Consider the following 13,418-nt stretch of genomic DNA (forward strand, 5'->3'; position numbering starts at 1 on the left):
AAGCATGTGCAAATATAGATGTTGTTGAGAGGGTACCACCAGCATGAGCAGTAGGTTCTTAGCATTCAATTAACTGAGGTGTGCGTGCAGGCTAGCAAGCTCTGGGTTGTTAGGGTGACAGTACATCTCTCGTCAACTACACTGGCATGAGAACAGTACTTAAATCACTGGGCCAAATTCTTCCTCAAATTGTTGTGTTCAACTCCGAGTGACTTCCACCTCAGAGATGTTTCCGTATCTGCAGATATTCTTTGACAGGTGTAAGAGGAATTTTGGATAATCATGCTTTAAAGATCTTGGATGCCCATAAGAAATATACACTATATTCACAACCTCATCCTACTCTTTTTTTACTTCAGTGAAAGCAAGATGTTCTCATTGCCCTAATTCAGCAAATCACTTAAGTGCAAACTTCATGAAAGCTGAGGAACCAAAACACGCACTTTAATAATACTTTCCTTTTTTTGTTTTTTACAGTAAGTTAGGCCGGTTTGTAAATGCTTAGTGCAGGAGTACACTCGACAGGAATAAATGTCTCTCTATGCAATAACTTCTTTAAAATACTTATTTCTTTAAGTATGGTGTTCCCATTAAAGGTCGAGCTTTGCTGGTATAACTAGAAATTTCATGTGTGTTATGAAAAGTAGCTTTATAGGTTTCATAAGCATGAGGCAAAAATAGCTGTTTTAAAAGGAACATTAAGTACGAGGTGACGTATAAATTGCCCTAGAAATGTTAAATAAAAAGATTTTATTTTAAATGTGCAGCATGAAAATTATAGAGGTTTAACTTGTAAGTGCAATTTTTATCATAAGCATTGTAAAACTCAAAGAATTCACGCACAGTAAAACCCATTTTCCTTTTTACCTATATTTCTCCTTTATAGTACTCAATTTAGGTGTTGGCTAACCAAGGAATGACCTTCCCAAAATAAATCACTTTTCATGCTTTCCCTTATTCATTAATCTTATGTTATTGTAATATACAGGAAATCATTGAGTTTTAGCATTTAAAATGTATTTGAAATCCGTGCATAGAAAAGTTAATGGTAGTGGTAAGTGTCTACATGGTCATAAAACCAAGTCGGTGATTTTTATCTCAACTTTTGCTGACTGGAGTTGATTTCTTGTTAAAAGGGTGAAGATAAGTCACTTTAACTCAGCAAAAAATCAGTTTCTTATTATAGGCCTAGTAAACCTCAACATTATAGAGAAAGATTTTGTGTAGTATGATTTTATCTATCAAATAAACCTACACAAATGTCAAGGATTCATCCAATTTAAACTTATTGGAAAAGAGAGATATGTTTTCCTTAATTACTTGAAAAGTATCTAGTAGTAATAGGATAAGACAGCGTAGGTGACTAGCCAATTACTTAGTTTAAGCTATTTACATCAATCCATATGCTATAAATTTTGTCTAAACTCTCTTGCACTTCTGGAAAAGTGAATAAAATCATGTAAGTTTATTTTGAATCCAGGATCAGATACGGTATGCTGAGTGACACTTAAAAAGAATGAAACAGTAACTGTGGCTTATATTCTGAAGCAATCTTGACACTAATGCTAAATTACAGCTTGGAAACATCTAGCATTTTTACCTTTATGAGAAAAGGCTTTTTACATATTTAACATAATTCTAGGGAAAATATACTGGAATTATGTATAAAGATATTTACACTGTAACCAAAGGGCATTTATATTCCCCAGTAGAATACTTACAACAATTTTATTGCCATTTGGTGTCATTTTCTAACAGATATAAAATACAGCCAGTAAACAAACTAGACTTTAGATTTAAGCTGACAGCTGTTCCTTCAGAAGCAATATTCAGATATTTAATCTTAAGAATACTGAATATTTTACAGTTGTTTGAGCAAACTATACTTTTAGCATGTGAAGGGCTGCGTGCTTTTATATACTGTTCTTGGATCTGATAATGACACTAAAAAACAGCCTTAGAATAATCTACACATTTGTCACTCCCATATATTCCCTGGGCAAATCAACAAATTGCCTCATGTTTTATTCTTAATTCCACAAATTCTTTTCATATACACAATGTTGCTATGAATATTGGGCTTTATGTTTTTTCCCCACATGTGCATAAGCCATACAGTTGACTCCAATGCAGTTTATCCATGTATTAGGGTGCAGCTTTTTCTGGCTCTAACTTCATTAAGGGAATAAGTTGGCCAAGTTTACTGCAAAAGCCCCACATGCTGTTTTCATAAAGAGTCTTACTGCAGTGGTCACTAAAGATTTATGGAGAAGAGAAAGAGGGAGGATTGCACCAGCTTAGTAACACTACCTAATGGCTTCATCATCTCACCAGACCCTGCAGGGGGAGCAGGAAAGCTCTGGCTGGATCAGCCGCGGTAAAGAGGTGAGGACTTCTTGGCTGGGGAGAGGCTGGGCAAAGTTAATTATTTGGTGTAAAATGACCCCCATTAGCTGTCTTCCACAGCACCATGTCAGGTCATCCACAAACACAGCCAGTTTACAAGTCAACTTCCTGGAGATTCCTGTAAGAGCAGGGATTAACAGCAAAGGTTTATCCCTCTCAAGAATGATTCCACCCACATTAATGCATGCATGTGTGTACATACTCCCAGGCTGAATAGGCTTCACCACATGCTGCCTGCCTGTATGCCGAGATCTCATCCTGTCCCATTGAAGACAAGTAATAGCTTTCAACTGTGTTCAGCTGGAGAATGATCCCTCGCAACATGCACTGAGATTCAGTTGGGAATCATACATGGTAAGTATGGTCCCCAGTTCAAGACAGACGAGGAACTACTGGAGAGAGTCCAGTGGAGGGCTACGAGGATGATGAGGGGACTGGATCATCTCTCCTGTGAGGAAAGGCTGAGGGAGCTGGGCTTCAGGCTAGCTGGGCTAGCCTGAAGAAAAGACTGAGAGGTGATCTTATCAATGCTTATAAATATCTTGAGGATGGGTGTCAGGAGAATGAGGCCAGACTCTTTTCAGTGGTGCCCAGTGACAGGACAAAGAGCAATGGGCACAAACTGAAGCAGAGGAAGTTCCGTCTGAACATGAGGAAGAACTTCTTCACTCTGAGGGTGACAGAGCACTGGAACAGGCTGCCCAGAGGGGCTGTGGAGTCTCCTTCTCTGGAGATATTCAAAACCTGCCTGGACACGGTCCTGTGCAGCCTGCTGCAGGTGACCCTTCTTCGGCAGGGATGTTGGACTAGATGATAGACAGAGGTCTCTTCCAACCCTACTATTCTGTGATTCTGTGATGGTAAAAGTCAGCTAAGGGATACTCCCATGGACACAGGCAATCACATCAGTAAAGCCTGCAAACTTACAGCCCTTTTGTTGAGGGTCGTGGCAGTATTGCTAGTTCCTCTTCAAATAAGAATTAAACCAGACTGTTTTAAGTTATGTTTACCGGTATATATTTCTCCTTTGATGCTATAATTCAATTAAAGATAATCAGTTTAAGAAATAAAACAGTTGTGCAGGTGCTAATTTCCACACCACTGAAAACATGAGAACACAAAAAAGAGTTTTCCTGGAGAAATCTTTCATTTGTATGCTTTTCTCTTAAATTGATCCAGCTCTTATTGCATGTGACATGTGAACTCTGTCCTGAAATGGACCCAGTCTGTTGCTCCTTGCCCTTGTGATGGCTAAGCCAACCCATTTGCTGCAGATGAAGAAGACGCACACACTGCGTCTCAGCCTAGGAGAAGTTACATTTCCATACCTTCTGTTTCAGATTGTCTATCCTTTCAAGTATAAGATTAAATACTTATTTTTTTTCAGTAAATTGAGGTATAGCCTTAAATGGAAACTGTGTCTATTAGTTACTAATCTATTATCAACTACGGTCAAGGGTATGCTGCTGCATGCAACAAGATGGAAACACAGGAGACAGCCTTGCAGCATGTGGCCATTCCTCCCTCTCTTGTTTTCTCCAAATCCCAGGTTTGATATACTTTCCACCCCAGAAACTCATAGACCCATGGGGAAAAAGACATATTTCCATCAGGATGTCATATCCTGCTTTTCTGTGATGGAGGCTGTGATCCGATAGAAGGACCAGGAAAGTGATGCGACAGGTCCACCACTGGCTCTCAGCAGCATGCACAGGCTGTCAGATAACCAGAAAATGACTGAAATACCTACACTGCAGCCTCATGGCCTTGTTCTGCATATGAATATGCAATTTTAAATCATTCTGGCTTCATTATTACTGGCAGAGAACATGGGGTGAGGAGCAAGAGTTACGTACCTAGCCAACACATACACAAATATTTTATGGAGATGGATATTTATATTTATTTTACATGGAGGCCTGAGGACTTAGAGCTGTTTCCTCTGGGTTTTCACAGAAGAGATGGGAACAAGTTCAAATGCATCCATTCAATATGAGTCAATGCTCATGTGAAAAACCTTGTCATATCACTGTAGTTGTGCTGTGTAACAAACGTAAGTGCTGATAATTGAGTGGTATTTTAAAAGTGCTATTTTCCATTGAAACACTTCCTTTTCAGTTCCAACCCACCGTAAACACCCAGATTTGCTGTATTTTCAGTGATTTTCTGAATAATTTTATGCTGTGAGGGCAGAGCCACTGATTGCTGCAGAAGGTATTTTGTACTCTTAAACGCTTATAATCTTTATTCATCTATCAAGTAGTTTTACCTGAATCAGCAATAAAATCTCTGAAGTCAAAGGATAATTGCCGAAACAGCATTAACTCATTTTATACGAATTAAAAAAAAATAACCTTTGAAAAAGTACCTTGCAGCTACACAGATTGACAAAATGTATCAATTACATTTTTGCTCACTTTATAATTACATTGCAGTAAGTTCAGGGTGAACTTTACTACACGGTTGATCAACCGTAAGGTTACTGCTATTAAGCCACTCTCAGAAACAACAACTTGGACTTCAATGTAAGAACTCTGCACAACATCCAATCAAGTTTAAAAATGTGATATATCCACATAAGCTTCAATTTAAAGTACACAAGTAAACAATAGCACCTTAAATATAGCAAAGGGTTTCTGTTGCTTCGGTCAGGCATGCTGGGTATGTGAACTGTCAGATTTGAAAGAGCTTTTGGTATGTGTTAACTAACACCGAAGGAAAGGCTTCTCCAGTGAACTCCAAAATATCCCCTATCCTCTTTTTTTGCATAAAAATAAGTCTTATGAAGAGTGGATGAGGGAACTGGGGTGTTTAGTCTGGAGGAGAGGAGGCTGAGAGGAGACCTTATTGCTCTCTACAGCTACCTGAAAGGAGTGTGTAGCGAGGTAGGTGTTGGTCTCTTCTCCCAAGTAACTAGTGATAGGATGAAAGCAAGCAACCTCAAGTTGCATGAGGGGAAGTTTAGACTTGATATTAGGAAAAATTTCTTCACCAGAAGGGTTAGCAAGCATTGGAAGAGGCTCCTCATGGAAGTGGTTGATTCACCATCTCTGGAGTTATTTAAAAGAAGCGTAGATGTGGTGCTTAGGGATGTGATTTAGTGGTGGTCTTGGCACTGTTAGGTTTACGGTTGTACTCGATGATCTTAAAGGTCTTTTCCAGCCCAAACAATTCAATGATTCTATGAAATTAGTGTTCCAGATTCTGGGCAATTAGGATTTAATCTCCAGGTGTACCCTAACAATATTTCCATGTTTTTTTTCAGATTATTGTGGCAGGAAAAATATTGCTGTTTCTGTCGGCTAACTGATGCTGCAGGCCCCCTTCTTGTCTTCTGTGTTCCTGACTTTGTATGTTGCAAAAGCATTGCCATGAAGCCCTGCCATGTTGTTGTATCTCTGTTTGACCTGCCCTGAAGATCATTTATGCCATGAGAGAAACAGCTTAGGACAAAGTAAAACTGAAATGGCTGTTAGTGTAAAAGAATAAAGCTAAAAATAAAGTAGTAGCTGTTCTGTGTAAGTGGTACCCAGCTAAAAAGTAGCCTGGTGCAAAGAAACTTGCCTAGGATGTATATTGCTTGTATCCTCCTGTTCCAGAGGTAACAGCACTTCCCAACTTCACAGACACAGAAGTACGACAAAGCTTTTAAGATGCTTCATCAGACAGATTATAAAAGTACACAAAAATACAATAGAAATTAGAGATTATTCCCATACATAAACCACTGTTTGTATAACTTGTTACAGCTGTGCTAAACCAGGTTGAGAATAGCAAAATTCATTAAAACATTACAGTATTGTTGGAGCAATCTGCTTTTTCTGTGCTAGCATTTGAGTAACAGCAGCTAGATAGAGCTGAGGCTCTGTTACTTCTCAGCATCTGAAACTCGATTTCTGTTCACTTTTGTCTGAGCAAAATTTCTTGTATGTGGGCACTCCGTAAAGAGAAAACAATAGGAGCCAGGGCACTCTCGTGCAAAATGCCACCCACATGACACAAGCTGAAGGTCTAACATGCGATGTGGTAACTGCTAATGAACTGAGCTGGATCTGATGCACTGTCTTGGCTTTATAACCAGTTTCCAGTTCTATAACACATCATCTCCTCCTCATGGCCATGATTTTCTTCTTTGAAGATCTATTCTCTATTCACTCAAATCTTCTCCATGTGTCAAGAATATCATAAGAAGAAATTATTAAAAGCAACAGGCGTAAAAATCCCCATTCCACTGTTTTACTAAAGCTTTTAGAGTCTGAGAAAAATTAGGCGAATTCACATTTCACATGTGTTTAAATTGCTAATCTCACTGCTCTATCTGTATTAGTGAATACATTTACAGTAACTTTTACTTTATAATATTTTGGCAGAACTGTTAGAAAAATTGTTATAAGCCTAGGAGTGGAACTGAACCATGAAAGCTAAACTGTAAGCTGCTGTAAAGCTGGGTTATTAGTATGACAGAATAAAATTTCACACACACAAAATCTTCCAAGCTGCAACGTTTTGAAAACAAGAAGAGAGGGGTGTGGAAGTATAATCAAAGTCATCTATGTTCCCTCTGATATTTCACTGAACGCTGCCATAATAATATGTTGGTTTCATCCATTCTGTTTTTCAGGCATTTGGTGATATTACTGGAGAAAGTCTTTTGTGTAATGAAATGAGCATAGCTCAGGAGCGTGTAAGCGAAATGGACAGCGAGCTGCATACATCTTCACGTATCAAGCTGAGGGAGAGGAAAAAAAGTGCAGCAAGGTGGAAAGGTATTATTTTCAGATTCTGTACCTAGCTGAAAAACAATGCTGACAACTAAGCGTAAAACCATGGGAGGGATAGAAGAAAACAGATAATTTGAAAACACAGTTTCTCTTGGAAAGACTGGGGTGTGATTCGTTATGGCTGAAATTTCGCAGTTGTGTGTTCCAGTGGGTCTTCAACTTTGGGTAGTTTCACAGGTCTGCTGCAAGTGTCCTGAAGGCTGAAGAGCTGTCTTTCACCCAAACACTGTCACACTTTCTGTTCAGAAACTCCACAGTAAACCAATCTAGAGCAATCTATCTGCAGCAAGGGCCAGTGTTTAAAGTATGCTGAAGAAGGCTTAGATCAGCTACTTTATGTATAATTGGGTATGTGTCCACCCATACTGGTCTGAGTGTGAAACTCCCCATCTTTCAGACTTGTATTGTGTTTTCCACTATGTACTGGGAGCCACTGGTCCCCTCCCAGCGCCTGAAGAAGTACATGCAGAGTGGAACATGCCCATGTACATCAAGTTGCTAAGCGAAGTTGGTGCTGACCAAAAGGTACTATCAGGGTGTTCAACGACAGAGGATTATGGAACACACTGGGTGTCCTTAGACATCACTGTTATTGCAAGATATCAATTTCCTCTCATTCCTTACCCCGGTTCTCAGTAACAGATCTAGCTCCACTGGATCCTTGCGCTAAGCTGAGTCCTGTTGGTGTCAGTTTTCTGATGCCCTCTGAGGAGCAAAGTTCAGTTAAAAGCACTTTGTGTTACTTTTAAATCCACAGTAATCTTGTCTGCTGACAGAGAAACCTTGGAAAGTTCACATGAGCACAAAAGATGCATTTTTTTGATGGAAAATTGATAAATTTAGTGTATGGGCTCTTGCTCCTGTATCCCTCTTGCTGGGGGAGGAAGGTCATCAGTACACTGTTGCCTATGTATTTACATCATCGGGAGGAAGGTCATCAGTACACTGTTGCCTATGTATTTACATCATGTCTTTCTCTATGTCTTCTTTTCTAATCTTCAGGAAATCACATTGTCTCCAACAAGAGCTAATTCCTGCATTAATGCATAGTCCACAGAGTTGTTTAGATCCTGATCCACATCCATGGTATGGTTACTGGCTGACAAGATTTACAGTTCTGATGTCCACACCTCTATGCATACAGTGATGTCCTGCAAATTCTCCATTAATAGCTCTTCTGTGGCTTCAACAAGATTTTCAGTGTGGTGAGCTCGCTGGATCACATCACAGATCGGAGTATGCAAATATAATTATTTCATGCGATTTTTTTCCCTTCTAAATAGTGGGACATTCCTAGATTTCTCAGGTTTGCTTGTTCCTGCTTTTTCAAATTTACTTGTACCTGTTAGTGGTGATGGGGAAAATGTTGCTGATTTGTCTTTCAAATTTCCTGACTAAAACGTTGACAGTGTTTTCAGTAATTGTTCAAAGCACAATCCTGTTGTAATTGCAAGGCTGTAAAGATGCCCAGAAGAGGAACAATGATGGCTTCATGCCACCAGTTCTGTAACCAAGTCCCAACAGGCTGCAAAATTTACACGATCCCAGAGAAGATCATTTTGCTGGGGTCTTAACGTTGGTCAGACCTGCTTCCCTGTGAGCTAAAGCAACCTGGAGGCTATCCTCATGCTTTCTTAGTAGTATTAAAGTATTGCTCAACAGTTCAGACCAGTCAGTGCCTATTCTACTTTTCTTCACACAAACCCATGAGAAATGAAGTCCATGCCCCAAAGGCAAGCACTGCAAGAGACAACAGAAAGAGAAGGTGTGAACAGGAACAAAGGCAAGAAAGGTGAATTTATTTATCCAAGGTCACCAAAGTTAGAGGCAAATGCAGAAATAAAGGGCAGACTGCCAGTGCCCTGACTCTTGGTCTTCTCTGTAGTAGCTTCCTTTTTGTCCTGAAAATGCAGATGTAAAAGGGAAGAGTCTTACCTTCTTGCTATTTTGAATCATTCATGTAGAACACTGTAATCAGTTAACATGGTAATCAGTGACCTTTATCTAGCATGTGTGCTTTTCTGGTGTTCCTTTATCACACTGGTATGGTAAAAAAAAAAATAAAAAAAATAGTATGCATTTACCTTTGCAAGAACTTTCCTAGTGTCTTGAACATTGTTGGTTAACTTTGATGATACTTAAATCTGTGGTTCTGATCCATCTGAATAATCATGAAATGATACTAGGTAGTAACCTGGAGTTCTAAATGTCACTCCTGGAAGTAGTTTTTGTTTGTGTTTTCAAGATAACAATTTGGTTACCACTTTTTCCTTCTTTTAATGGATTTGTGTGCCTGTGCATATGGGTGTGTTTTTATGTGTCTGTTTTTATGTGTTACACCTGGACTGAAATGGTGTTCAAAATCTGAATATCTACAAGAAGTGATGTGATTTTTGTGGGTTCTATTGCATCAGATATTACTTGGATGACTTCTCTCTGTTATAACAGGAATAAAATTGCCTTTTTAATGTTTGATTTTCCTGTTGATGCTTTAAACTATTGTACATAATTTTGAAAAAGAAACTAACTGAAGAGAAACTGTCCAGTCCCATAATTTTTCTGTGGGTTTTCTCTAACAAAGCAGAGTTGCACTTTTTACCAATCACCCTTGATGCTGGGGTAATGCTGGTTGCCCCACAATGGGTGAATGACACAAGCAATTCAGTGGAGGCCGCTACGATTGCTTCTGTAGGTGACTGTCCTCTGCTATGAGTTATGGCGGTGATTTGTGACCTACTGTAGTTTCTGGGTGACAGTACCAAGAAGATAGCTTCCTGTGGGCCGCATCATGTACATGCATCTTCTTGGCCTTGGTTTTGTCTTTGAACATGACTCCATGTAATGGTAAAAATCCCTTTTGGCAGTATTACACCCTAAGTTTCGCACCACTGAGTTAAGATACCCCAGTCTTGTTCTGTGAGATTTTGACTTCAGTGTTGGTAATATGCTATTATTTGGTCTGATGGCAAGACTGACTTTACATGCGAAGCCACCACACCTTCAGTTCTGATAGGACTGTGCTGATTCTTCTAGCAAATGTAGATCTGGTCCTGAGACTTTGTCCAGCATGAAGGACTTGATTCACCACTTTTATTCCCTTAGTTATGTTAGCATGTCTCCACTGACTTTCATCTGATCTAGGATGTGCAATTCTGCAACAGTACGTATTCTTGAAAGCTGAATTTAAAGTATGCTTAAGTATTAAGTAAATTTACCTTACATTTTTGCCAAAAACGTAGCATCCTACCTAGTAATTTTGGTTACTTACATGCTATGAGTTCCCTTGGTTGTTGGTCAATATACACTGGGTGGCATGGGCTTTGAAACTGTTTTCTGAAATGCTCTTATCAGCAATGTCATCCATAATGCTCAGTTATAGTTGCGTAGTAATTGCCTGTCTATGCAGTGTTCCTTTACAACAAGTTTCTCCTGTGTAGCTATATATATGTAGTCATTACTGAAAAGTGTAAATAAAGAATCCTTTTAGTGGTGTAGTTTCCCTAGGTACCTACTGTGCTCTTATTGTCTAAAACATACTCCCCATCTGTAGTTCTGTTCTATTAAAGGATAAAGACATAAGTGTGAATTAAAAATTAAAATGCTTGTTGTAGATTGGAGAGCAAGGTCTATTAGAATATATCTGGTACTAGGCTCAAAGTACAGTAGATAGATTACACTGAGCACCAGTTAAGCAAGGGGATGAAAAATGAGTGATTTTCATCATTCAGTTAAATATAGTGCTAAGTGGTATGTGCTAGCATTAAAAGCAAATTACTTAGCACTTCACCAATCACAGCATGAGAGCATTCCATTGGAAGCAGTATTTCCAGTGATGCTCAGTCCTCATTTTTATTAAATAAATCAGCTGTTAATGCTTAAGGAAGCAGTTGAAGACGTATTGCTATGATAATATAAAGATTGAAAATCTAGAAATAAAGAGAAGCAGTACCTCATTTTAATTAAATGCCCTAAGAAAACCTCCCTCTCTCTTAACAACAAAACTCCAAAGTGCTGGTAGATCTGTAACGTTTGCATCTCCTGTACCTTCTTTAGGTCTTCCTTTCTTCCTAAAGAATATGACCTTTCTTTTTTTTTTACTTCTTTATAATGACATCTTTTTTTCTCATAAATCTGCTACCATGTCACTGAACATTTTGATGAGCTTTTCTGATTCCCTCTTATATCTCCTTGATAGGATGTTATTATCCAGTAATCTAGAGATGGAGAGCCTGATCCTCAGCACAGGTACTTTTCGGTTGTTCAGTTAAAGAAAATGGAGATGAAAAAATTTACACCAGGTTTTGACATTGAGGGCTACCTTTATGTCACGCAGTAACATTGCTTCCTCCACAGCAATGGGCATTGAAAGACACTCAAATACATTGTCCGAACATACAGAAGCTGTGAGAAGTCATAAACATTTCTGAGTCTCAGACTACTCCTAAGCCTCCTGCTCCTCCACCTAAACAGGAGTCACCCAGCAGAAGCCACAGAGCAGAAGTCCTGGGAATGACACATGCAGGAGATGGCCCAAGGTCTGAGCCACAGCTTCATCTTCACCAGCAAGACCAAACACTAGAAGGAGGGAAAATTACAGTTCAGGTATCAAAATTACAAGATGAGGGAGACTATACATGAAGCTATCTTTAGTCCTTCATTTTTCCCCTAGTGTCATTCTTTGGGGTGTCCTATTTTGAGGTTTGTTTCATGACTAGGTTTGAAAGCTGTTTTCTGTATAAAGACGAAAGGGATGAACTAAAAAGGATAAACTAAAAAGATGAAAACCAAGAATCTCCTGTCAGCACATAATTACAGCTCATACATTGAGTAAAATACTGCCTTGTAGTCGGCTGAACTCAGTGTTATACAAGTATGCATAGAAGGTCAGTCTGACCTAATTATTTAATTAGAATATGTGCTCTAGGGTTAACAGAAGTCCAAGATGTTGACAACAGTGGTTGATACAGGAATGTCTAAGCAGGAACTACCATCCTTGGGAACAAAGTATATCTTGGAAAAATATGTAAGCTAATTAAGATGTTTTTGAACAATTTGGAACTATCAGCAGAAGAATGATAAAGCGCACCCTTAAACAAACTATCCTCATTACAATACTAAAAATCACACCCCTTGAGTTAGAGACCCCAGTCCAAGCAGAGATGCTTCCCTACTGAGCATGCATATTAAGTTTTAGGAGTACTGTGTCTTCTAGCTGAAGTGAGAACTACCCAATCATAGTTAGGACGGTATGGCTAGTAGGTGGAACTGACATTTTTAACTGTATAAATATGCGATGTGGTGGTAATCAGGTGTGCTAGCCTTGTGGAGTTACCACCTAGCACCCATACCTGCGCAGATATGAACTAAACTGATATCTTGGCTCTGTGTGCGTATTGGATGCTCCACACCAGGTAAGGAACTCAGTTTGTGAGACGACAACCTCTTCTGGGACTCATTGTAAAAATGACAATCAGTTGTTTTCTGTGGTCAGGGGACGAATGATACAGGGCAACCAGCTTAAATTTCTTGCAGATACTATCTCTTTCTGATTTTTGGAGACAGGGCAAGCAACCATACCCAAGGGATTAGCTAGATATAGTTCATCTATTTTTAGTACAAAGGTTGGCTGGAGATGTTTTGAGTTTTCTTCTGGTCCTACATTTCTGGGTTTCTGTGAAAATTATGAGATGTGCCCAAAACAAGTACCTTTTCCATTTGTGCTTAACTTGTGCTTAACACTTTAGTGAAATCAGTGTAGTCACAGTCCTATAGAGCAGAAGTCTTTCTGCTAATAGTGTAGGATAATGGTGTTGGGCCTGAAAGAAATATTTTGTAAAATCTTGACTTTTTTAAAAATGTTTTCTTGTGAAAAAAATTGTCAATTTTTTACAATATATGTTCTAAAACAAGGCATTTAAGCAATTCTTCATTCTCTTGGTGCAGCAGATTTTCATTCTCATTTCCCTGTCTTCTTCTACGCAGATATGCACTGAGAAGTTTCTTTTTTTCTTGTTTTACAAGATCTTTATTTGAAGTACTTCCTTAAACCTTAAAACAATACAGATTCTTTTTGGGACCAATATAACCTTTTCTTCTCAAAATACATAAGGACATGATATTTAACCTAGTTTTCAAAATACAGAATTGTTTTTTTCATTTTCTTGTCTGACATGTAATGGTTCTGATACATCTTCTCTGGGTATGCCAATCCTGTCATATACACTAATATGA

The 13,418-nt window shown here is 38.8% G+C and overlaps 1 protein-coding gene across 1 annotated transcript in view; it reads left to right on the forward strand.

Annotated features, from left to right (window-relative positions):
* Nucleotides 1–9,631, forward strand: part of LOC142360939 (uncharacterized) — a 107,351-nt gene extending 97,720 nt beyond the window's left edge. The window contains exons 11-12 of the mRNA XM_075417262.1: nucleotides 7,028–7,172; nucleotides 8,190–9,631. Coding sequence (XP_075273377.1) covers nucleotides 7,028–7,172; nucleotides 8,190–8,218 — 174 coding nt within the window. The 3' untranslated portion in view covers nucleotides 8,219–9,631. The remainder of the gene's footprint in view (nucleotides 1–7,027; nucleotides 7,173–8,189) is intronic.
* The last annotated feature ends 3,787 nt before the right edge of the window (nucleotides 9,632–13,418 follow it).

The sequence above is a fragment of the Opisthocomus hoazin genome, chromosome 3 (assembly GCF_030867145.1).
Source record: "Opisthocomus hoazin isolate bOpiHoa1 chromosome 3, bOpiHoa1.hap1, whole genome shotgun sequence".
Taxonomy (NCBI): domain Eukaryota; kingdom Metazoa; phylum Chordata; class Aves; order Opisthocomiformes; family Opisthocomidae; genus Opisthocomus; species Opisthocomus hoazin.